The sequence below is a fragment of the Rhea americana genome, unplaced genomic scaffold, assembly GCF_003343005.1.
Source record: "Rhea americana isolate MKP2758 unplaced genomic scaffold, rheAme1 scaffold_7, whole genome shotgun sequence".
Taxonomy (NCBI): domain Eukaryota; kingdom Metazoa; phylum Chordata; class Aves; order Rheiformes; family Rheidae; genus Rhea; species Rhea americana.
In genome coordinates this window covers 3,529,918-3,555,702 of record NW_028186867.1, presented here as the reverse complement: position 1 = coordinate 3,555,702, position 25,785 = coordinate 3,529,918, and the positions used below count along the sequence as shown (strand labels likewise).

The 25,785-nt window shown below is 35.6% G+C and overlaps 2 protein-coding genes across 12 annotated transcripts in view; one reads left to right on the top strand and one right to left on the bottom strand.

The window, feature by feature from the left end:
* The window catches only part of PUDP (pseudouridine 5'-phosphatase), a 101,571-nt gene extending 85,660 nt beyond the window's left edge, over positions 1–15,911 (bottom strand). For all 3 annotated transcript variants that reach the window (XM_085321579.1, XM_085321578.1, XM_085321581.1), the window contains exon 1: positions 15,756–15,911. In XM_085321579.1, coding sequence (XP_085177705.1) covers positions 15,756–15,843 — 88 coding nt within the window. In that variant the 5' untranslated portion in view covers positions 15,844–15,911. The remainder of the gene's footprint in view (positions 1–15,755) is intronic.
* Positions 15,670–25,785, top strand: part of STS (steroid sulfatase) — a 108,863-nt gene continuing 98,747 nt past the window's right edge. For 3 of the 9 annotated variants that reach the window (XM_085321574.1, XM_085321572.1, XM_085321570.1), the window contains exons 1-3: positions 15,670–15,786; positions 16,603–16,694; positions 20,230–20,388. Coding sequence is in view for 3 of the 9 variants with exons in the window: in XM_085321576.1 (XP_085177702.1) it covers positions 15,773–15,786 (14 nt within the window). In the remaining 6 variants the exon portion in view is untranslated. The remainder of the gene's footprint in view (positions 15,787–16,602; positions 16,695–20,229; positions 20,389–25,785) is intronic. The other 6 variants (XM_085321576.1, XM_085321569.1, XM_085321577.1 and 3 more) reach the window with 3 other exon arrangements.

Genomic DNA, 25,785 nt, shown 5'->3' with positions numbered 1-25,785 from the left:
AAACCCAGCTTAACCTATAATAGTTAATGGTCTTTCTCTCACTAGGAAGAATTAGGAATAGATCCACTGAAATCAATGAAGTGACAACAGTGCAAGAAAGACAATCAAGCTCGTTGTTTCTAAACATAAATAAGATATGCATTACGAATTCCACAGCAAATAAGGCTTAGCAACCTTAGTTTTAAAAACAAGCAAACAACAACAACAAAAACCCAAATSCACTATTATTCTGCTTGTAACTGGCAAAATTACTTTTGAAGGCAAGTTTCAGGCAGCTTCACAGTTGGAGATAGGTGAGAAACTTCAGGAAACGAGGAAGAATATTAGTCTGATGAATACCTGCCAAGAGGTGGCAGAATAACAACTAAAAGCTATTAAAACAAGAATAACCTTTGAAACTTTATGCCATTCTTTTCTAAAGAACTGCCGCTTTTATATTCCAATTACTACAAGAAACCTCAGATGGTCTAAAATATATAAATAAGTAAATAAAAAATGTAATTAATGTTTTCTAGACCTTTTGTATTAGGCTTCTCTATCCACACAGGCAGCAGTTTCCAAACAGCATGGTTTTACACTAAGTCCAGTTGCATTATATTTTCCTATTACAGTACGGAACAGTAGTTCTGACAAAGATCTGATGTCTGCTATTCCAGGCTTGAATCCTGCAGACTTGCAATATATGATCAAATATAAGTGAGTTCCAAGGCCAGGATAGAGATTTACTATTAATTAAATATTCAGTCTCAAATATCTTTGTGTCTGTTCACCATATCAAGCACAAGAAATAAGTTTCCTTTTTATTTGGAGATAAGCATGCACATTTGCAGTTACTGTGAAGTAGCTAGAATGTTTGAAATCCTAATTAGTTCTAGACATTTACATTTTTATTCACAGATTTCCTCCGAAATTATTAGTTGTTTCTTTGTGTGTTAAGTGTCCATCTTTTTGTTTGTTTGCTTTCTTCACAAATTTTCTGAACACGTAATAAAAACATCCTTTGCATGATTTAAAATCAAGCTTACGATCAGCAAAATAAAATGTTACTATTTCATGTGTTGAATAAATGGAACTAAGCTGACATTCAAACAAAAAGATGAAGTCCTAAAGCTACACCTTTTGACTCATCATGTTTTGAAACTGTTAAGGTAYATTACGTGTCCTAGACATACATCTGTTTTAGACAAGGTCACTCACATGCTTTATAATATAAAGAAAAAAAAGAATTAGAAAGTAAACAATCTGCAATAATAATAAAACAGCAGGTCACGAGGAGCCTTTGTGTTCTGAAGAGAGACAAATGCCCCATAGGCTATCTCCTTCTGATGGCCCCTGGGTAAGAGTTTTCAAAGAGACAGAAAATTCTGCACAAAAATGCAAATCTATCACTCCATCAACAAGTTGAAATGRCTCTCTGTTTTCTGGTTACTTGTCTGAAGAGCAAATCTAATTATTAATATAGTTTACAGAATCCAGTTGTATGAAATACTGCAATCAAAGAAAACATACTGAACACTGTAAAACACAAGCTACAGAGTCAACCCTATAAAATTTAAAGGACAATTTTAGTCACTGACCTTGTCATAAGCTAAAAGATTGGACATTTTTTCTTTTATTAGATTGACACTTTTCACCCTGGTACTACTATAGGTCTGTCAGTCTGTCATCACCTTTTGTTGTAAACTCATTGTATTTTTTAGAGCTTTAGAACTTAGCTGGTCAAAAATAAATAGAATGAAATGAAGCGATAAGAAAAGTTATTTCCTTCAGAAAAGGGATTTCTTGTAAGAGCACTCTTTTTATTATTATTATTACTCCTAATCAGAAGTCTAGCACATCTCTTGAGAATTTAATTCTCTCCTACTGACCATCAGAAGAGCTGAAGTAAGTCCTCAACTGGGAATGGGCAGCAGYGACATTATCCCTACTGAAGCTATTAAAACTCACCACCATCAGCTTGTGAAACAGCTTCCCTAGCTGTCTGAAAGGCTTCATTATAGGCAATTCAGGTGAGTAAGATTTTTTTTTCAAATTAGGTACCATTAAGTACAGTTATCCCAAACCTGTAATAATTCTCTGGAAAATATTTTGTTGAATATTTGATTTATGCTTCTGAGCCTGTATTTTCAATTAAAAAAAAAAAAAAAAAACTTTCATAACTTCAAAGAAAGGAGTACGTGCTGTCATTTAAACAGAAAATTAGCATTTTGTAACATCTCTGTCAACTCCTTTATTTCCAGTCAATGAAAAAAGCAATCTCTATGAGCTATACCTTACTACATTTTTGATATGGTAAAACATCTATATATTGGGCATCTTGAAACCACGCTAACAGCAATCTTTTTGAATCATGTATTTCCATGCTACGTTAACCTCTCAAAAAGAAAGGCAAGAAAGAACAAGGTTTCAGGGGAAAATTACGATAAGCACTGTCAAAATCTGCAGTCAAGTTGAGAAGACTCAGATAGGATGAGGATTTCAAGAATTTAGTGACAACATAAGGAAAATATAATTCCTCATATATACAACTAGAATAYAAAGCTCGTAATTTCAGTAGGCAAAATGCTATGAGAATGGTAATGCTATGCTATGTGAAAGGTAAACTAAATCTACTGAAGAATACACAAGGGAAAAATAGTTTTCCTTTCTTTTCTTTATATACTGTTTGACCGAAACATTTGTCTATTTGTAATATTGGTTTTAGTCCTCCAAAAGCTGCAATAGTGACAGAAGGGAAAAAAAAAATGTGAATCCATTCTGTATTAGAACTAGCATATTAGAAAAAGGTATGAAGAGGGGAATCACTTCCACGGTTTTGCAGGAAATCTTAGGATATGACTTTTCTTGTTTCCCTCACCAGGTAGAAACTTTTTCTAAGAATATACAGCCACCTTGCAGTTAATCAGGGTAATGAGAAGGGAAGAGAGGGGAAAAAAAAAAACACTAACACACTATTTAATTATCTTATAAAATAACCTGGGGTTGAAGTGAAGATTTCTGTAGAGTGCAGATTTAACAGTGTAAGGCAGATGTGGCATGTACCAAGTACACAGATTCTGCAACGTGTAATCTTGAAGCCAAGAGCTATAACTAGTGAAAAACAAAACCTAGTTAATTCTTAAATCATATAATCCAGTTATATTGTTAACTTTCAATTATGGATAGACTTCTTCACAGAAGTCTGGATGTACTATTAAGGCATTTTTCTTTGGCAATTTCAAATTACTGAAAAGCCACTCCTTGGCTTACTACTTACTATAAACAGAAGTGTCCTCTCTTTTATATACATACACGCACATGAAAAGACACTCTCTGTACCTCTAAGCTTTATATGAGAATTGTATGTTTTTATAGATAATTCTGACAATTTTTTGTGAAAATTTCTATTGAAATTTCAAAACTAAATAATATTTGAAAAAGTTCAAGTCCATGAAACAAGTTTTCTTTGGATAGCTATACAAAAACGTAGCTAATATAGAAAGCCCAAATTCTGAAAAACAATGATGAACACTTCCCAGACTTTTCTTCATTTGTGAGGTAAATTTGTGGCAAAAGTAATATCATCATATTTTATCCAATCAATGCTAATTGTGCAATTCAGAGAATAATCTGGAAAAACCTTTTAAAGAAAATAAACATAAAGAAGAAAAATACCAATCCCATGSCATTTCCTAAGATGCCATCAAAACACAAAAGTTTTCTCAGAGCCCAACTGCCATGTGAAAAAGGCTAAACTTTACAAAATATACTTGAAACTATATATGTAGTTAAACTATGGGATAAAGTTCTATATATAGTTAAACCATGGGATATAGTTACTCGCATAGATCCAACGTACACATTTTTAGAAACTGACAGGTTACTTCTAAACTCTGCTAGACTACTCTAAACCCAGAAGCACTCTGGCCATATCTGACTTGTCCCAACAGATACATAATCCACCTCCTTCCTCCATCATCCTGCTCTCCACAGGAAAAACACCTCTCTGCGCAGCAATGGTTGTGCTATAGCAGCTTCTGGAAAGCCTTCCCATCAGGACAGCTCAGGGACCAGAGTTGGGTGGACCATCATGGATTATAGCTGCCCTGAAAATTTGTAGTCGTATAATGAAAGATTTTTAGGAGATGTAGCTTCTTCTAAAGATGCAGCTACTAAGCAGCTAAAACCCACACTGGAAGTCCCTTAAAATTTTGAATACAATTAGCAGGTGGTATTTATGTCTTATAAATGTCTTTACTTCTAAGAAAAAAATCACTTTTAAAGAAAAAAATGTTAGAATTGGTACTGGTCACTTTTAAGGAAAAAAAATACTAGAATTGGTACTTATATAACATGGTGTATAAAGAGAATTCAAAAAAATGAAATTTTAAAATATTGTACAATTTACAATTAACTGTCACACAATATATTTAGCACTCTAGAATACACGAAAATAAATGTAGCATAACAGTAACACTTCTCCTTGCTCTTTATATTTTCTTGCATGTCTTCACTCATGGAAAATAAAGTAGCTTGAATTAAAAATGGGGGAAGAATAAATATCATAAAAAATGATATATGACAATAATAACAATGGAAGTTATTAGGCAGTAGAGTAATGTCTGGACATATTACGGTACCTCAGTGGGACAAATATTTTTATTTTCCTGAGATATGTTTCCCATAAAATATTGTTTTTAATTTTTAAATACTAGCAGTTTATTGTACTGTGGTACACTCTCTGCTGCTCTGTATCCCCTGAACCACAATGAACTTTCTGTTAGTCCAGCAATAATATAATGCTACAGAGAAGGAATCTTTCCTAGCACAAAACGATGCACCACTTCATGTGGCGTAATTCTTTGTTACAACTGCCTTGTAGCAGAAAGATGACATTATCCAAGGTTATAGCACCATACAGGCATAGAGAGGTCTACTCTCTTAGGCTGAGGAGACAGGTCAAGGGAGCTTTCTCTATGTAAATTATAAAAACTGTTTTATTCGTCTGTTTAAAAAAAAAGATACACATATAAAACAAACTATTTACTGAAATTAAATTGTATCTCAGTACACTCATGCTTCATGTTGACACTCATAATTTCTCTCACTTCAGCCTTTCTGATTAACTATGATCCAAATTTTTTCATTAAACACACATTATCTTTAGCTCCCCTCTTCTCTTAATATCAGCACATAATTTTGCTCTTCCTTAGAGGCGTTCCTGAATCAACAGTACCAGTTTCAAACTCGGAAAACATCGCAATCAGATTTCGAAGGGGCTTCCTCTGATGATCTGTCAGTAGTCCAACAAGGGTGAGTCTGAATACACACTATGCTGCATTTTATGTTACACCTAAATGGAATGACTAACACAGAGCTCATTTTCTTTGTCAGTAACTAAGAGTTGGGCCCAAGACAGCACACTGTTTAACTATTGTCAGTATGCAGAACAATAAATTCACATTGTTAATGTTGTTTTTTCCTTCTTAAGAAAAAAGAAAATGGGAATATGGCAGGTGGAAATAGTGTATTATAAGGGAAAATTCTATGCATTTTTTTCTTTATGTGAGATTCTGTTCCATTTACAGCACCTTATTATTTATATTCAAAGCAAAGTAGAATCAYAGAATCAGTGAGGTTGGAAGGGACCTCTGGAGATCATCTAGTCCAACCCCCCCGCTCAGCAGGGTCACCTAGAGCATGTTAGACAGGGTTGCATCCAGGTGGGCCTTGAAGATCTCCAGAGAAGGAGACTCCACAACCTCTCTGGGCAAYCTGGTCCAGTGCTCACAGTGAAGAAATTCCCCCTCACGTTCAGGCGGAACTTCCTGTGGTAATTTTAACTTTACACACACAACAACATATGTAGCCGACACRCATAAAACCTTATCACCTAAAGACAGGTCTCAACACCTCCATTTAAGAACATAAGAAGTTTAAATTTTGTAAATTGGCAAAATGCTTATGCTTCTTTAAAAACATTAAACAGAATCTTTAGATTCTTAGCACCTTCAAAACATACCTCTCAACTTGCTAAAGACTCTCTAAATAACTGGATTCACGTAACAGGCAGAAAATGAATTTATGAGCACTGGAAATTTGAAATTACTTCAGATTCATTTGTTTAGCAACTTTTTTTCTGTTTTTTCCCCCTCTTTTTTTAAAAAATGCTTTGAGTCTGGTGCAACTAATAAATACATAAGCAAGCACCAAAGTGCATGGCGTTTGTGTGTAATTTACGTTAAGACCAAATCATGCATCTTTCAGCTTGGGAGGATTCTGTTAATTCCTCAGGGAGAAGTGGTCATTGCTAATGCTGCCCATGGCATTTTGGAATGTGGTAACCATTACAGAAATGAAGAAAATTATTCAACAGATGTTGGAATGAAATTCCAATTCTGGATTATTCTATCCACAAACAATAGGATGGACAATTTGCAAATCAATCAGAGGAATAATAAAAGTCAGATTCTAGATCACTAGAAGTTGTTGATTCTTTGTCAAAATTCTCCTTATCGTTAAATTAAAACGTTAGCTTTCGGGCATATGACAAATCTTATTTGCTCTACTTATGATTAGTTAATTCTCAGTGAGGACCTGTTTTACTTACCTCTAAGATTTGCTCTGGAAGAATATTAGAAATATTTAATCTAATAAAAAAAAAATAACCTCTTTGTTTTACACCAAGATGCAAATACAGAACATGGGGGCAAGATTACTTTTGTTTCACCCCATTTTCCCCAAAATTCGGTAGAAATGGAGAATGGTAAGAAAATAAGTTTCCACTACCGAGGAAACAGAAAATGGGTTTATAAGATTGCCAGTTTATAGTCTAAGAAAATTAATTCCTGTACTCAGACCACAATTGAGGACAATCTAGGGAGGACTGAWATTTACCTGAACTGGTGCAATTTGCTCCTGTGCAGAAGAAACAGGAGACTGTTTTAGCCTCCTGTTCACACTGTAAAATAAAACATAGCATGCACATAAGCGAACTTCAGCATAGAGCTCTTGTCAGTTTTCATTTAACAGCAGTCTCCTAGACAACTAGTGCAATGAAATGAAAGTTAAATTCCTGAGTTTTAACCCTGTAACAACTGGCAGGTAAAACTGGAAAGAAAACATGCAAAAACACTTGTAAATCTCACAACACTACAACAAATAAGTTAATTCCTTCTATATTATAGACCAGAGATTCCCTGTACAACTAGTAACACATGAATTACTTAGAAGTGGCACACAAGAATCCAGCTGGAAGACGACGGCTGCAAATGCAACAAACTTCTGATCCCAGTTGCCCAAACTACTCCTCTCCCTCCTGCCAAGGGCTAGAACAAGCTAGCACTCCTGGACGTGAACAATACAGCATGATTTCTCACTTACAGTGGCAGTATCTTGTAAAAATAAATTTGGAAATTTCTGCTTTAGAAACCACTTCTTTAGATCTGCTTGAATAGACTGAATTATCTTATGTAGAGACATCAGCAGGAGAAAAGACTGTCACTACTAGAAAAATTTAAAATAAAAATAAATACATTTTCTATATTAGCGTCATGTTCTTTGTATGTTAACTTAGCTTTAGTTCAGCTTTAAGTACAATGCTAAGAAATATCTTATGTTTGAAGCAGTTCTCCTAAGTTAGTTTCTCAGGAAAGATTAATATTATACATTCTCAATCCCTATAGAATATAGCATCATACTACAGTATAATATTAAAGATTTTCAGCCTCCTACAAAATTTAGACCCAGATCAACACAGGTGCCCATCTACATTCTGGCATCCTAGAAGTTCAATTCAGAGATCTATAGGAGCATTCTGCTACTCATTTCTAAAGTGCATAAAACCACGTTTCTTTTCTGTGAAATTAGGGCCTGTCACAGACTGGTGCCAGGCTCCTCTCCAGTACAAGTCATATAATAGTTCAGGCCTGCAGTTGAGTCTCCAAGCTTAGATATAGCAAAAGAGGTTTCAGCTCTAGAGGGTCAAAAATGCCCATACAGTATAGCTTGTATCCATGCAACATTCCTGAGGAGGAGAAAAAGAATTGTGTGTAAAATATCAAGCAGAAGGCATGTATAAAATTCTTTCTTCTCTCAAACAAGGCATGTCCACATAGCACTGAAATAGACATTTATATGAAATACATATTTATAGACTGATTTTTTTATCCTGAACTGAAGTATCTATTCTATCACTTCTGTTTACTTCATATGTTTGTTCACTTTCCACAAGTTCACTAACTTAAATGGTTAGTGAACTTGTCCACTGACAAGCCTTGAGCTGAAAGCTTTGTCAACAAAGCATTTGCACCTGCATTTCCCCCCCAGGACAGTACCCAAAGTCCAGGACACCATCTCCCACTTGTTAAACACTGACTAGGAATTTAAGATTCAGAAGATTAAAAAGAGAAGCCTCCTAATCAGAACATATTGATTGCTTGCACAGACCCGCAGACACATACCCCTCTTCATCATTCACCATTCTCCCACTTTTTGTGTATTTATTTTGTGTCTTTGTTTAATATGCATATATATATATATATATATATATATATATATAGCCAAAATATATCCGCGGAGCTCTGCTAAGAACAAATCGTTAATGACTGCTCTTAACATTTTAAGTCCATAGTGAACTTTTATCCTCTAGTTTATTAATCAAAATATTGTGAAGTGTCATGCAATATACCATATAGAAGGACACTGTATGAATCACCTTTTACATGACAGTTTAAATGTTTGTCAGCAAAATTTGTCATCTCATTTGGGGAAAAAAAGATCAAAAAGGTTAGACAAGATCTAGTTTCTGTAATACCAYGTTCATTTGGCATTAATTATATGAACTCCTTTTAATTTTTGATTAATCAAGTCCTTTATCAGCCATTTTATTACCTGAGATTAATGTCAGGTTGACTATCCTGCAGTTACCTGGGTTTCTGGATGTACGTACATACATACATGTACATTTATTTATTTAGAAGTAAATAAATGCTTTGTCAATATTTTGAAGTTTTCTGAAGCATGCCCAGTGTGGCTCTGTTACCAAATATCAGCGGTTCAGTGATTTTGTATTTCTATTTCTTTTAAAGCTTCTGGATCCATAATAGTTGGTCCTAAGCATTTTACAATGTCTAACTATTATAGACATCGTGTATTATTTTTCTAAATTATTACTCTAATGTTTTCTCACAACTCAGTAATAGAGCTACCTCATTTGATTTCCCCAAATTGAGGAAGCAGTATAGCCTTTTTTTTTCAAATTGTCCTGGTAAATATATCATTCCTATTGAATTTCAATGTAATTATTACAGTATTTTAGGAACAAAAATAGTAAAATCCCTTACTATGGTAACATAGATTTTTCCTCATGGCTTTTTCCTGTGAATACTAGCTTCTACATGAGGTATAACTATGTATTTTTTTTTTTTTGTCATTCCAAACACAAGTCATCCAATCACAAAGTTTCACCAATGATAGCTACATCATATTTATGTTTAAATGGCAATTTTGATTCTTTTTATTTACCACTCAGGCTTATAGCATTGATGTATTAACAACTAAAGATCTGGTGTCCTGCTTACTTCCCCACCCCTAACCATTCTGCATTTGTTCATGGTATTTTTCAATCTCCCCTGTGTTGATAGTTCAACATACCTCCGACTCTTCCACCAGTTCGTCTTTCAAAGTGCAATTCATTTTGTACTGAAGCAGAAGACCTATAAATTCCTTAGCTACACTCTCCATAAAGAAGGTGGACCAATGTTCCATGAGAAGAAAACCCTTTAAAACTACTCAGCTAGGCAGTGGTTTATTTCCATAAACCTCCAGAGTCATTCTATGCTCATATAACAGATTTAAAAACTAACCAACCAACCCACCCTCCTGCAGTTTATCCTACTTCTGCATTAAATTCTGAGAAGCTATTTGTCAACTTGAGATACCTCACAATGAAGTGTTATCAATAGCATGTACACTATGATCAGCAGGCTTCTGCTTATTAATTTTGTAAGTTCACACAAGGAACCTTTTCCCTTGACAAACATTCTTCCTATTTTTCTCATTAATTAATTCCTAGCAAGAATAAACTGTCTTTTTTTGGCTTAATTGAAGATGCTAAGAGTTTTTAAAGACTGTTCACATGCATATCCTGATTCTCCATTCCAAACTGCCAGCTGGGTTTTCAGAAGTATCTGCTGTGGTTTCCCTAAAATCTAGGTCACCTTAGTTTTTCATTTTACCACAGTTCCATGTGGTGTTCTTGCTTACTTTCAGTAGGGCAGAATAATGTCTTGCCCTCTTAGATCTGCCAGTTACAAAATGCTACACATGTTCTGACAGTCAAATTCCTTTGTAGCCAAAATGGGGCAATTTTTATCAAATACAGTTGCCTAAAAACTTTAATTCCTCCTTTACGTCACACATCATCTATATTCATCTTTCTACAGGATTTTTTTTTTTTTTAAGGTTGCACAAGACTGTCATGCACCAAACAAAGTCTCTCTGGCATCAGAGAAGAAAAAGGAACAACAAAGCAAACAAAAAACAAAGCAATATRAAGTACTTCACTGCTGACAAGCATGAGATTCAAGGTAAAACCACACCTGGTTAGGAAATTGCTCACACTCCCTTTTGAAATGCTATTTATCACTCACTAACTTACTAAGTAACTGACTGACAGCTGAAATATCCTATCTACTAAAAGGGAATGATTAACTACTCGGACTTTAAAGAGAATGGTTAATCTAAGACCCATCAGTCATAGTCACCAATGCTTCTAAGAACAATGTACATCATTGCTGCACAATTCATATACAGTGTTACTAATCAAAAACTCACTGACCAAAAATTTCATTCAAGGTCCCCTTCTCTTTCCAAACAGAGGTTCTGGAGAGAGTCTTCCCAAAGACTGTTTTACTGAACTGGTTTCATGCCATGTCTATAGTTCCATCAGTTCCAACATTCCAGCTATAAAATCCATTTTGCCTATCAGCATCACCATAGGGTCTAATTCAGCCATTATTCAATAACCTCTAATCAGAGTAACATTTACAGTTTAGGAACTATATAGAACTATATTAGCCCAATTCTCTTCCCATGTATACCAGCAGGAATTCATGGAAATTCATTAAYTTGCACTGATTAAAATTGGCAATAAAGAGAATCAGACTCAGTCTAGCTGAGAACTGATTCTTCTAAACCGGGATCTTTAGAGGTACTGTATGATAATGAACACTCCACATCGAAAAGCTATCTTCTACAATTACAAAACGCTCGTCACAGCTCAAATGACAACATATGCACTATGTTAAGAAGATGGATGCTAGAGGGCATGTTACTCTAGTTGAGTTTGTACAAAACATACAATAATTTTCCCTATCTTCAGAGCTGTTTTTGTACATTTTTACATACAAAGATGCCGGGATCAGATATGAAACATTACACCCTGAACAGAACAACTATCAACAGTATTTATGTATTTAAGATCTCTAGTTTTTTATCTATTTTTATTATTTTAACCAGCTATCTCTGTACAGTATGTGCAGRGTAAACACATACATAGGTAATTTTAATCATGCTATAAACTAGCAGTTAGAAAAGTGTATTCCTGTAGACAAAGACTAAAGCACTATAAGAATAACCTACTATATAAGTTCTGAGCATTTACTGTTAGGATTCAAAACTCCTTTGCTCTAAGAGAGCATGTGGCAATTTTATACTGTAAAAATGATGGGTTTATTTATTTATTTATTTTTATGTATTCAGTAGCACATCAAAAATTAAAGTTTAGTTACTCCTGTCTCTCTGGGGTAACACTGCACAGTGAAGTGTATACCACTTTTAAACTACCTAACTAAATCTTGCTGCATATGTATAATGCAACAGGATGTAACTGCAATATACTAGCACACAAAGACAGTTTATTCCATTGTAGTTCACACACTGCTAGAGTTTCCAACAAAATAACCTATCTATTAATTTTACCTGTTAAATGACAAACTGTCCACAGGTGCCATGTATATATTTTATTTATTAAAGGAGGGCACTATTTTCCAGTGTGCTGATTTCCCAGCAACTAGAAAGATGGACAAAAAACTAAGATTTCATTCAACAGCTCAAGGGTAAAAAGAAGGTAATATAAAAGTAGAAAACTGCAGAAGGGTAACCACATTGCTTTTAAGTGCTGAACAAAAAAGGTGTTAGATAATGCTTCAAATAATGATACAGATGGACTCCAAAAGAAAGAGATGAAGCAGATTCACCGGCAGTTCAGGGGCAAGAGCCTCCCCAGTAAGTTTAAGATGATTGTATCAAGGTGGGTTTCAAGGGCAACTTAATCAGACTCAATTATGTTAAAGAGATGGGGGAAGAAATACAGTTACAAAAGATCAGACTCAGCAACACTTTCTTAAGGCCTAGACACACCTAGGTGAAGTTGATGGATGCAGGTTCCACAGAATAACACTTAGACCATTTCCAAAGTCAAGAATCTGGTAAGTGCCTCAGCTCTCTTTTAAGGACRTTATACTCACCATTATAAAACACTCATAAATGTCTTCAAATCTTCCTATGTTATACTTTTTATCAGGAGCAAATACATGAGCTAGTTCAAGGCACATTACATAAAATCAATTTAAAGTTCGATATTTTCCATCATTTACAGATCAATTAATATTCCTTCAAAAAAATGGCAAAGTGAAAACTTCCAAAATTAGTCACACACATTTTTGCACACTGCTTAAGAGTGAAAACAATCACAATGCCTAAATGTTCTGATTCTGAAAAACATACACAGTTATGGATTACTTTAAAAAATTAAAAAAGTGGAATTTTAAACATCCACTACTGAAAATTTATTTTTTCTCTTTCAAAATAAGTAATTTTATGCAGATGTATATGGCTTATAGAAACATGTATATATTTTATCATCCTCCATAAGCACTCTGTGATACATTAAAAAAATAAGAAATTTAAGAATCTGAATAAGAAATTAAGAATTTGAATTTGTAATGTAGGTTTATAGGTTTACATCAATGAAAGTATTTGTCTCATTTGGAACATTCACAACAGATGGTTAGGACAGAATATATCTGATGGGTGTCCCTTATTTTCCTCCCTCCCCAAAATTACTGCAAATTTCATACAGCATTTAGGAATCCAGGGGAATTCCAAACAGTCCCAACTTCCTTTTTTCCTCCTCAGACTCTCTCATCATAAAGCAGATGAATCAAAAATGATGTTAAAGTTGTGATAAAACTCAAAGCTTTTAGAGGCTGAAATGTAGTACAAGACCTCTAAAAGGAGGTATACCTTATTAAAGTCATAAGGCGGTATCCCTGTCTTGGAAGACACTTAACAGTATTTTGAATTCAATTATATATAATTAGGGCTTTCACCATAACTGTAAAATTACTGAAATATAACACCTTTAATACAACTCTTTAAATAGAACAAATCATATCCATGAGTAACTAGGGTAATGGAAGAAGAATACAACAAGTATCAGTCTGGAAGTATCAGTCTGAAGGATGCCTCATATTTAAGGATAAAAATAAATTACACCTGCAAGCATAAACTGTTCACCCAAGTGCATTTTATATATATATATATATATATATATATATTTTTTTTTTTCCTGACTGATTTCCTGGCAACTGGAAAGATGGACAAAAACTAAGATTTCATTCAACAGCTTAAGGGCAAAAAAAAGTTAACACAAAAGTAGAAAATTGCAGAGCAGAAACTACATTGCTTTTAAGTGCAGAATAAAAAGGTGTTAGATAATGCTTCAAATAATGACATAGATGGAGTCCAAGAGAAAGGGATGAAGCACTTCATCCCTTGCAGTGTGTGTGTGTATATATGTGTGTGTATATATATATATATATACACACACACACACGCATACACACAAAATATACACATAAAATGCCATAATTTATGTCTGATATTTTATTTAAACAAATTAGAAAGTGTTACTGCATTTATCTGTAGCAGTATTTTAAAGTAGATAAATTCAATACCAGCAATGAGTAGGTTTATACTTTGAGTATTGCAATCTTGGCAAGCTTAGGTCCAAGAACTATGGACCTTTACAACTACTTTCAAAGCATAATGTACAGTTCATAATCTAGGGCACTTTTAATGTTCTTTCGCTGTATGAGCCCCAAGAGTTTGGAGAATTAAACATGATTCAAAATACACTTTTTCCTGGTTGGAATGGAAAGAAAATTTTAAATAAAATCTCTTTAGTTCCCAGAATACTGTCCAAAGTCAAAGCTTGTAAAAACTTATGCATAGTAAGTTCACATAATGTAGGTACAGAAATCACATGTATTCCTACTATCAAGGCCTAAATACTCACAGTGCTCAGCCAGACTCTTCTGCTAAGGTGAGTATTCTGTGTGAAGAAAGTTTTCAATTATGTTTAAAATACCAGTAGTAGCTAAAAAAGCTTTCCTGGAAACAGCAAACAAAATGTTCTAAATAAAAATGAAATAAAAATAATTGGTTCTGTATAACCCAGCTTAACCCCAGGCTATTTGAGACTCCAATACTAAAACTGAAAATAAAATCAAAAGGAAACAACTCATCTTACTGTTTCACATAGTATATTGAGAGCACAGCTGAAGAAAACAGGAAGAAATTAGAGGCCTCAAATACTTGAAACTACTCCTGATAACACAAGTACATTCATTCTTGCTTTAAAACATAGTATCCTAACTTCTTTCACTCTGTTCCTGAAGTGGAGGAAGGAAAAGTGCACATTTCTTGGAAGCAGAATAATTCCGTCACTCCTTTACACACATGGAGGAGAGAAAAACAGACACTTCTTGGAAACAAAATCATTCCTTACACTTCACCAGCAGTCCTCCCTGAAAGTCAACAACTTGAGTTTTGCAGAAGGAAAGTACACACACTAAGTTCACACCTGCTAAGAATTTACCCAAATCAAAAGCTGCTTCCTATGCTATGATACAAGTAGACTACCTCAAAAACCAAGTCATATACAAAAATACTCCGTTATAGTACAGGCAGCAGAAGTCTCCAGCCCAGCAAATGAGTAACTGGGGGTTTAAAGGTTCTTCCAGTCACATTGACTACTCAGATATCCAGACACAATATACACATGGCACACAGCTGATAAGAGTTCTGCATACCCCATCAAGACTTAAGTCTAATAACACAGAAATTGGGAGATGACTGTATCAGGAGACTGAAGGCATCGCCTTAAAATATTTCACACGGTCAGATTGTTTCATGTATCCAGTGCAGCTAGTGCAACCCCCCGACACTGGTCTTTTCTCAGTTGTCTTCCTGAGGTCTCCACAGAGCCAGGGCYTCCTCACAGCCCCTGGACCTCTCACCTCCTGCAAACTTACTCTCGATAGCTACATGTTTGGCCTAATTTTTATACGCGCTCAACCCCTGCTCCTCACTCCCGCTAAGGGCAAGCGCCTCTTCCAATCTCACCCCCGGATCTGATAGCTCAGGCAAAAGGGAGGGAGGAAAGAAGCCTTCCCCGGTTGTTTTGTGCCCTCTACTCAGGCTTAAGTAACRCCGRCCCGGGGGCGCCGGCTGGCTGCCAGCGGGGCTCCCGGCCGGCAGGGCCGCGTCGCCTCGCGTCGCTGCCCCGGCGCGGGAGGCGGAGGAGGGCGGCGCGGAGGCGGCGTCGCCCCCCGCCGCCTCCAGCCCGGCCCGCCGCTGCCCTCCCGCTACAGCGCCGGGGAAGCGGCGGGCGGCGCGGCAGAGGGGAGAAGGAGGCGAAGGCTACACACCCAGCAGCAGGCCGTCCATGTCAAAGATGAGGTGAGTGGCCGGCCGCAGCGCGGCCGGGGTGGGGGAGGAGGAGGAAGAAGCGGACATGGCGAGGCCGCCAATGCCCAGAGCCGCGCTGGCGGTGGCGGCGCACGCGCGCTCCGCCGCGGCGGCCCGAGCCCGGAGGGAGCGGAGGAGGAGGGGGCCGGGCCCGGCCGGGCCGCGGGGGCGGGGCGCAGCGCGGCGGCGCGCGGCGCGCTTCTCCGCGACGGTTGCTGACAGAAAAGCCGTTGGGCGGGGCAGGGAGGCGCGGGCGAGCGCTACTACCTTTATTTTTATTTCTTAAAAACTTCATTTTTTTTTCTTCCCTCCCTCAGCTTGTTCGCATGAGTGTCCTCTTGTGAAAGTTTTTTTTTTTCTTCTTTTAATCCCTTTGCTGTTGTTAATAGGAGGGAGTGTGGAGTTGCTCCCGGTTTAGCACYTCAGGCACCATTTTCTTCAAATGCTTTGCGTGCATTCGAGTTACAGAGGTTACAGAGATTTACAAGTATAAAGTTGCTGGTGGCACAGTTGCCTGAAAGCCATAAACAAAGGGACTCAAACCCATGAGAAACCTCTTAAGAGGAAAGTGTAAAGTAATCCTCTTATGGGTTGTTGAATGTGTGAATCCTTTGTTGTTGTTTGTTTGTTTGTTTGTTTGTTTGTTTTTCCTTCCTCAAAGTCTGTTGAAGTTCCAGAAACAAACCATGGTGTTCCCAAGGTGAAGGAACTTCCCACCTACTCATTTTGATTCAGCAGTCATGAAGGGCTGAGGTAGCGGTTATCCTCATCAGTCTTCTATTTTTTGCTCATCTTTTTTTCATGCAGATAGCTTACCTTTGGCCGTTGAGACCATCAGTTACAGCCTGAAGCATCAGTTGCAGATGCAGACATGGAAACAGCTATATCAGGCTCTCAAGGTGACATGGTGACTTGAGRATTTATACTGCTCTGCAGTATGTATCTGTCTAAAACCAATAGTTAGTTGTGGCTTCTCATAACTAAAGTCTTTTTTTCTTTGTAGTTAGGTTTCTTCAGCAATTCATTTTCCATCACAGTGCCTTCATTTGAATTGGCAACATTTCAACATTTTTAGCAAGTTACTGGTGTTTTTTCAAGGCCTAACAGTGAATGTTATACAGTTTATATGAGAATTTTAATTTTACGGATCTTCCCTTCCAAAAAACTTATCCTCCCCCCCCCAAAAAAAATAAATTTGTGAGAAATTTTCTGGAAGGAGAATCCTTATGGGTCCTCTAGTCTTCAAAATAAGAAAACTGATAAAACATTTGAGGTCTTTACTTTTTTAATAATAAAACTTTTATTTCAACCAAGATTTTTTKRRWTTTTTTTTTAATTTATAATAATGACTSTGTTTGATAGTGCTGCTTAGGCCCTGTCTGTCCAGAGGAAGACTATTCATAATGCCTTAAATGTCTTTTAATAACATGTCATGGATAATTGTCTATTAGTCGTCAYGTAGACTTAAGAAAATGGGTCTTACACTTCTAGATCAAATTTTTTCTTTGTGACTATCTGATGTTACAATATAGATGTTAAGAATGCCCACAGCAATTTTGCTTCCGTAATAAGTACTGTGCAACAAGACAGTGTTCAAACCTGGCTTCAGTTAACTGGAAGCAGAGCTAGCATCAAAAAAAAAAAAAAAAAATCCTAAATACAGTATATTCAAAAAAAGTACAAATCTTTTATGAAGAAAAAGCCATTTTAGTCATTTCAATATTGGGAATAGTAGTACTTAGAATATGTTTCTTCTGTAAAAGTGTAAGTTATGGCAAAGGTATTTTAGTAGGTTGAAAGGCAGTAGCACATGAAGTGGATGCATTCATTTTCTAATTACAAGATAGTCTAAAAAAATCTGGCTTTAGTTATATTTGTTAGCACAGTAACRTCTGTAGTTACAAGAAAAAGCTATATCAGTTGGACAGATACCCTGAGTCACTGGCCTAGTTAGAGGAAAGCATAAAGCTCTTTCTCCTCCTTTCCCTGCCCCCCAAAAAAGAGAGGTGACATCATACCATTTTTTGAATGTGAACAACCAGTGCGTGTTAYAAAATGTTAGGCACATGCAAAGCTTTGAGTGTTTAAAAGGAATAAATCCAAAAGACAGACTATTTAAAAAAAGAAAAAAAAAAAGCCCACAAAATGGAACTATATTACATGAGATGAACCCTTTTAGTGATCTGTTGCAAATTATATTGTGCGTATATGAACACAGGTTAGCTGACATGAAAAAAAAAAAAAAAAAAAGCCCACAAAATGGAACTATATTACATGAGATGAACCCTTTTAGTGATCTGTTGCAAATTATATTGTGCGTATATGAACACAGGTTAGCTGACATGCTGATGACCTCAATTTGTTTAACTGGCTCATCAGTCATAATCAGTGTAATGTTAGCTTAGTTGATTCTTCAAAGCTACATTTGAMCACAAGAAAATCTTTCCAATATAGACAAACTGTTGACCTTTTTCTGTGTGCCTAAGTCTACTTACTAAAAGAATGAAATAGAGTGAAAGTCAGAAATTGTAATGCACGTTGGACCGTAGTTTCAGGTGCACAAATAAATGACATTGCTGATCTAAGTTTCATTAGAGCTCACTTAAATATTTGTCTCAAACATCTGAGCAGTACTATTTGTTTTTTCTTTTTTAAGAAAGAATGAAAACAAGGTGTGGGGATGATATAATTGCTTTTCATGTTTGCTACTTTAATTTTGTTTATTTTCAACTTTTTTCAAGCTGTTAGGACCCTATTTTAGTAACTTCTGAGTCATTGAAAACACTGTGCAGTGGAGGTACAATGACCAGTAAAATCAATATTAAGCTGTGCCTATTAACCTGGTGTCTGCTTATTGAGAAAGGTGAACTTGAGTTACTGAGATGTAATCATAAAGGAAGGCTTGAATCCTGCAAAGTCTGAAGGGTRCAATTAACTTCATGTACTTGTTTTAATGAATCAAACTATCTCTCAGGGAACATACCAAAGCAGACAAAAAAAATCTTTTCTGAGTTTTACATTGTATGGTGTTAAGTGGTATTTTTTCATGCTAGATAAACACTAACTGTTCAAACCCCAAATATCTATTTTRTTTGACTTTCTAATAGTATGTTAAAATAATTTTAATTTCTGTTGCTCTTGCATGTGACATCAGTTGAAAATGTTCAGGTTCATTAAATTAGGTATGCAACACAACATTTTTAGGTTATCATTTTCCTTCTCTTGAAGCTAAAAACTTTTCCACATCACTGAAATTTAAGCTACTAAGTTCTTTCTCTGGAGAGTAAAAGTCTRAGAGTGTGCACAAGTGTTTTTCTAAGTAATATGCCTGAATCAAAAGTTTCAGTTTCCTATTTCAGTACTTAACACTGTTCTTGGAACATAGCTTCACTTAAAATATTCTTTGGTATTGATAGCATTGATAGGAACATCATGCATTGTGTGTTTCATGCTGAAATGACTGATTGAAATGACTGATTATATTCTTCTTGTTCTGCAGGCACCTTGGCAAAGAGGATAAACAGATTATAGCCCATTTTCGTTTGAATATATATATATATATATATATATATATATATAAACACCTGAATAAATCAAGTAGTTTAGAAGCTTTCACAATGATGTACATGAAACAGCTTTTTAAACCTACTATTAGTAACAAATTACTTGGAGTGATTTATAGTTAAGTGTAATTTAATTCAGGTATCAGCTGTGATTCACTACAATTACAATACTTGAGCCTGATAAGCCCTTAGAAAACGAAACATCTCCCAGTGCTGGATGTCACCAAACGAGAGCTTTTCACCTTGTGAATTAAGTTAATTTTACTGTTTCAGTTCATGCTTCTACTGTTGAAAAAAGGGATAATGAGAATATGGCTTAAGACATTGAAATAACACCATAACTCTACTAATCTATGTTCTGTTTAATTGGTTACTTAGTAAGTCAAGGAGGAGTATATCCTCCTACCTTCATGAATAACATGAGTCTTCTATGTAGTCAAGCATGCAAGGCATCTGTTTTCTAGATTTTGGTACTTGCCACCAGTTACAAGTGAGTTAGCTGCAAAGGAAGGAAACATGATGTATTATGCTGCAGGAGAACACATTAAAAGCATATACATTGGTCACCARTAAATTTAGATAGCACACTATAATGAAGTTCTTAAGCAGTGATGAGGGGYGAAATTCAAGAAGAGCCAGCCAAGYATACAAGAGAGACCAAGATATCTAAGATGCTTTTAGGTGGAAATGGGTAAATTTATTGAGGGCATTATACAACAGARTGAACAGTTTCTGAAGTTGGGAAATTAAGGCTTAATGTCATTCTTCAGGGTCATTTTTTGTTGCCATTAAAGTCAGCAAAAATAATTTTCTCTCCTCTATATTACATGATTTGTGAATTAACTTTTTRACATTATTTTTGGCCTTCCAGTAAAATATTGGCTGCACACAGGCAATGGGAAGAAACATGCAACTGATTAGCAGTGTTGTTGCCATTGAAATCCTGAAATGCTTAATGAGTTGGTCCTGCTTAGCTGTAGTCAACTGTAAAATATCAGAAGGATTAGAGCAAAAGGGGAGGCATCCCCAGGTGAGATTTGAAATATTGTCTCTTGTATTGCTTTTCCTTTATGATATGGACTTCTTCTGTAGGATCATTTGCAAGTGTTATTTTTTATTTAGATGACTTTACATTATTGTAGGAGCCTAACACACTGGTTATGCTTTCAATTTTATTTTTAGTCTACATGTGATTTTTTTGCTGTTGTTTTTCACTGTAGCTTGGTTGATACAGATCACAGGTAGCACTGGAATCATATCACTGGAATCCACATGGAATGTGTATTCTCTTGACCTTTCTGAGCTAGACGTATATCACTTTGTTGCCTGCAATAGGGGTGGAGCTGAATGCAGTGACCCTTCAGTGGTCTCTGTCAGTCTTGTGTTCCTAAGCTCAACTCCTTCAAAGGCTGTAGTAATTATATCTCCAGAATGAGAAGAGAAAGACTTGTGATTCTCTAGGCCACAAGCCCTCTAGGCCCATCATCTGTGCTGCTCTAGATTCAGCTTTTATATGCATGTTCACTGTTCAGCATGCCACAAACAGGAGAGTTGAGTATTCAGATCTCAGTGTTTGCAGTCCATGCACTTTGTGTGTATGATATTAAGATCTTGTTTCTATCCTTGAATAGGGGAGTAGAAATAACTGAGATAGTWGATACTAAGTCTGGTATGTCTACATGACTAGAGAGAAACATAGCATCATCCTGGGTAGTGCAGGGGAGCTGTTGGAGGCAGTGTGTTGTATAGTACCACAGCACTTTTTCTGCATCTGTTCTCACAATCTGAATAGTTGGACCTGTCTAGCCATAGAAACCATAATTCTGCATARGAACATAAGAATTAGCAGCACAGATCTAGGAGCAGAAACAGTGGGAAAGAGAGAAGTGGCAATGCCAAGCAGAGTTAGCTAGCTTTTTGAACCTGTATGCAGCAGTAGGGAACTCAACATTTTTCATTAGCTGCTGAAGTTAGTGTACCTCCGAWCTGAGGCTTAATTCCCTGTTGGAAATTTCTCTCTTCCCTCCTGAAGMTACTGTTGTCTCTTCCTCCGTACACATTCACACACACAAACACACACTGGTAGTATACTGTGAAACTGGTGTTRCTGACAGCCAACATCAAATGTATTTTGTGAGTGCCAACACGTAGGACACAGATGTATATGACTAATATTGGGGTGAGGAAACAATCCATTATGTTGTTTACCAACTTTAAATTAATCATATGCTTACATGCCTTGAGGAAATGTGTGAAAAAAATAATGTAAACTTATTTCTGATTTCATATTTTCAGCTAAAACAATTGCTATTTAGCAGGAGATCAATCAAAGATAATTGCTTTCATTAAAGTGTTTTTAAAACAGGAAATGCACTTGTAGATACTGATATCGCCAAATATTAGGGATACTTAGAAGGAAATATTGTTGTCCCAGTGCTGTCAAGGCAGTGAGATAGAGGCTGGGTAGCTGCACCTTTGAAGTGTATCCCAGACATTTCCTCTTGGATTCTGTAAAGTGAATGCTSACAGTGACACTGTAAGATTGAAAGATTTCTAGATTTCTACTTCTTGTGATTGTATATAGGTAAGACTACAAGAGACTTTCAAGATCTAGCTGAATTCTTTGCACTGAGACAGAATTATGTATATTTAAAATGTCCAAGATTATCTAAAACTTCAGTTGAGTCTTTTGCTCTAGTTGGATAGCCTGTGTTGTTCTTCTGTTTTCTTTTTGGATTTAACAAACTCCATTCCTGTAATTGTTCCTCATAATTTATACTTTTTAAAGTCCTGTTGCCCTTCAGGACTCTAGCTTTTCAGTATCCTAAGAAGTCTAACACTCAGGTAAAATTTTGTAGCCACTCATTTTAGAAGTGACAAGTAGAAAAGCCTCTTTCTACTAATAGGCTATCTTCTTAGCCYGATATACAGCATTCCTTTTAATTAACATAAGAACTGAAATACCRTTTTGTCATAGTCTAATTTTGTTCATTAATGAGTGATTTGTACTTCCTATGTATTATGTGTCATGACTGCTGCTTAGTCAGATTTTTCCCTATTTTGTACCAAGCCAAATGCTTTGGCTGGCTTCTCTCCCTCTTATACCTTTGACCCTATTCTCTCCAAAGCAGAGTTTATTGTGGCAGCAAAAAAAAAAAAAAAAAAAAAAAAGTACCAGAAGAATCTTTGAGACAAAGAAAAAAGGAGTGTAGGAACTGTGGCTCATAGGAGGAATAAATGCTTGTAGCAGTTTAGTGATGAAGAAATGGAGCAGATGTTGGAGCCTTTCTCTGTGTTATGTGAAGGCTGTTCTGAGGTCAATCAAATTACCAGCTGACTGTTCTGTGAATATTACTGCATATGTAGATTACTGAAAAATATCTCTGGACTTTTAATAGCAGCAGTGTATTTTAGCAAAGGGGAGAGAAAAGGCTAGCAGCTTACTATTTGTTAAAACAGCAGATGAACACATTATAGACTAGAAATGGTATCAAGCCATTGATACCATTACAGTCAGTGGGAAAATGAATTTTAAAGCCTGGTTTTATTTTACTGCAAACCTAGTTCAGAATTCATGCAGATTTATTTTATCAGTATGTTCTTAACTTGAACCATGTATTTCTTTTTGTTTCTGTTAGTGTCTACTGTTTCCTTTCAAAAGCTGAAAACTTTTTTCATGTCACATGTCCAACTTAAAATTTTCTTTGTGGATCACTTCAATCTGTATCAGTATTAATTAAGCGTAGTTAATGTTGAGCTCTGTTGAAAGAGATAAGTGGCAACATATCTAGCCTTTGAAGAGCTTAATACCTCTTAATACAGTTTGAAAAGTCTTTTGTGCCTTTTTTTTTTTTTTTTTTTAGTATGAAAAACTTAAGTTTTCTTACAAGGCTAATGAGACAGCTATCTACAAGAAACTGTTACAAAACTAATTGATTTATCATTATTTCAAAAAATGTTTTGTGCATTATTTAGACCAGTGGCTGCTACAAGCTATAGGGAATGAGTTTTAACAACTAGGTTTGAAAACTTGACTCTCTAATCTGTTTTTTTTTTTAGTTTTTAAGTAACTTTTTTGGCTTTTTTTGGCTTACAGCTGTGCCATCATCTGACAAATCTGGAAAAGTTAGACTAATGCAACTTTCCAAAAACTATTAACAAAATTTCTAATATTTAGGTGGCTCTATATCTTAGTTAAGTAGCGTGTGCCATCTTGTCCTGCTGTCATGAAATGAGGTAAGGTTATACTGTGTTCTACAGTTGTAGAACTCCCAAGAAAGCCCAAGTACTCCAGAAAGCATACAGCTTCAGTCTGGTGGCACTCCACGTCACTGCAGCTCTCCCAACATCATCTGGGGTGGTGACTGCACTAAAGCTTTTTAAAAGCTTAGAAATATGATAGTAGGCCACTTGCAATTGTCAAATGTTTCAATTCAGCTGGGAGTTTGTTGCTTCTTGAAAGACCTGACAAATGTTGGGGATCTGCATGGTCATCTGCTTTTCCAACTACGTCCTATCTAAGAACTATGCTATGTTATCTCATGGATCCAGTGAACTATATTTTTCCTGTCCCATCAAGCTCTTTTTTCTTTAAAAATCTTGTTCTGTGTGTGACTTCAGGTAACCTGGATGAGCATTATTTGACAGTCAGAAACTATGGCTAGTAGTGGCTACAAAATCTGGATCTGTCTTCTTGTATAAGCATAGCCAATATGATCTTCCAGTTAAACTTCTGTAATTAACTAAAGTTAAGCACAACCATTACATAAAATGCCAGAACTGTTATAACGTTATTGAGCTTCATACATAAGTCATTGCAGCTTTTTAGAATTGCATATCAGAAAGTCCTGTGCAATCCAAAAGTTTCACAAATTTGTTCCATATAATGATTCACTTACAGTGTCTTAGAGGAAATACATAGTGACAGAATTCCTACAGCAAAACCTGCAGCAGTGCTATTGGACTAAGATGGAAAATGCATGGATCCATTAACAACCAATATCCAATTTGTATGTACAAAAACCTAGGAACAGCAGAACTCTCTTTTCATTCTAAGTATCTGTGACTTTCTCAACTATCTTCTGAAATTAGCTATCTATGTTGCTTGGATTTCAGCATGAATGACATTAAAATAGTGCAAATACATGAGAAGTTAACAAATATCGTCTTAATTTTTAGCTCTGTTATTGATGTATTTCATTTGTAATTCTGTGAAATACAAGCTAGTATTAATAAATTTATGTGGAAAAATCATAAGCATTTAGATGTGGTGCATCAACATTGATGCTGTCCGGCATAACAGTGTTCTTCATCATATATTTTCATGAAGATTTATGTACTACCCCAGGTAGGTGAACATGTACTTTTTAAACCTAAATAGTTAAGCATCAGCAGAGATGGTTTGTGATGAATTGAGGCAAAAGGTCTACCTCACTGCAGCCACTGTACTAGACAAGACTGTGGTCATGGTTCTTTTTTATCTTTTTCGCAAATACTGTTTCAAAAATAATTACCGATTCAAAGAATTGAACTCTTATAAACAAGGTTGTTCAAGTATGAACTAGTAGATACTCCCAGCTAGTGACCTGAAGACCAAAGCATCTTAAAAAAGTGTTGGTAACAAATACAAAAATCAAACTAGAAGACTCTGCATTCATATCTGTATGAAAAAAAAATAGTCATAACAGATACTATAATTCAGTAAGTAACAGGTGTGTTCAGTATCATTAGAGACTATATTACTGGGATAATCACAGACTAAATGTCTTCCTTTTAGCACCTAAATTTTCAGTCCTACTGATTCTTTGAAGCTATTCAGTAATTGTTCCTTTAGCACTCCTTAGTAATTTTTAATCAAACACGGAGAATAAACCCAAGCAAGAAAAAATCTTCCATTCAATCTTTATTCAGTGCTCAGATTTGTATGGGAAGAGCAGGAGAATGTTTGTGTTTTCTCTGAGTAGTTCACCTTTTATATATATATATATATACTATGTTGGTTAAAATGAACAGGGTCTTTCTATGTTGCATTTTTGGTTTTCCATATCAAATGGCTTTAATTGTCATGTTAATTAGGCCATACAAGTCTGCATTTCATTTTATGACCAGGTCTATGTTCTTGTGCTCTGTTATTAATTAAATTCATCTATATTTAGGCAAACATATACTTGTTTTATTATTACTTCTAATTTATATCACCACAAGTTCTTAAATTATTGTTTAATAATTTTAATAAAATGTATTGCAAATAATATGCTCTAATTTAAAAAATAAATATTATGTCTCTGAAGAGTTTCAGTATATGTAGATAAGAAAATCGGTAAAGTATCAAGTTTTTGTGTTTCCTCAATGGATATTGCACCTCTTGTACTGCTTCCTAAGTCTACATGAAATGATTTTTTTCAGTACTTTCTAAAAATATGATTTA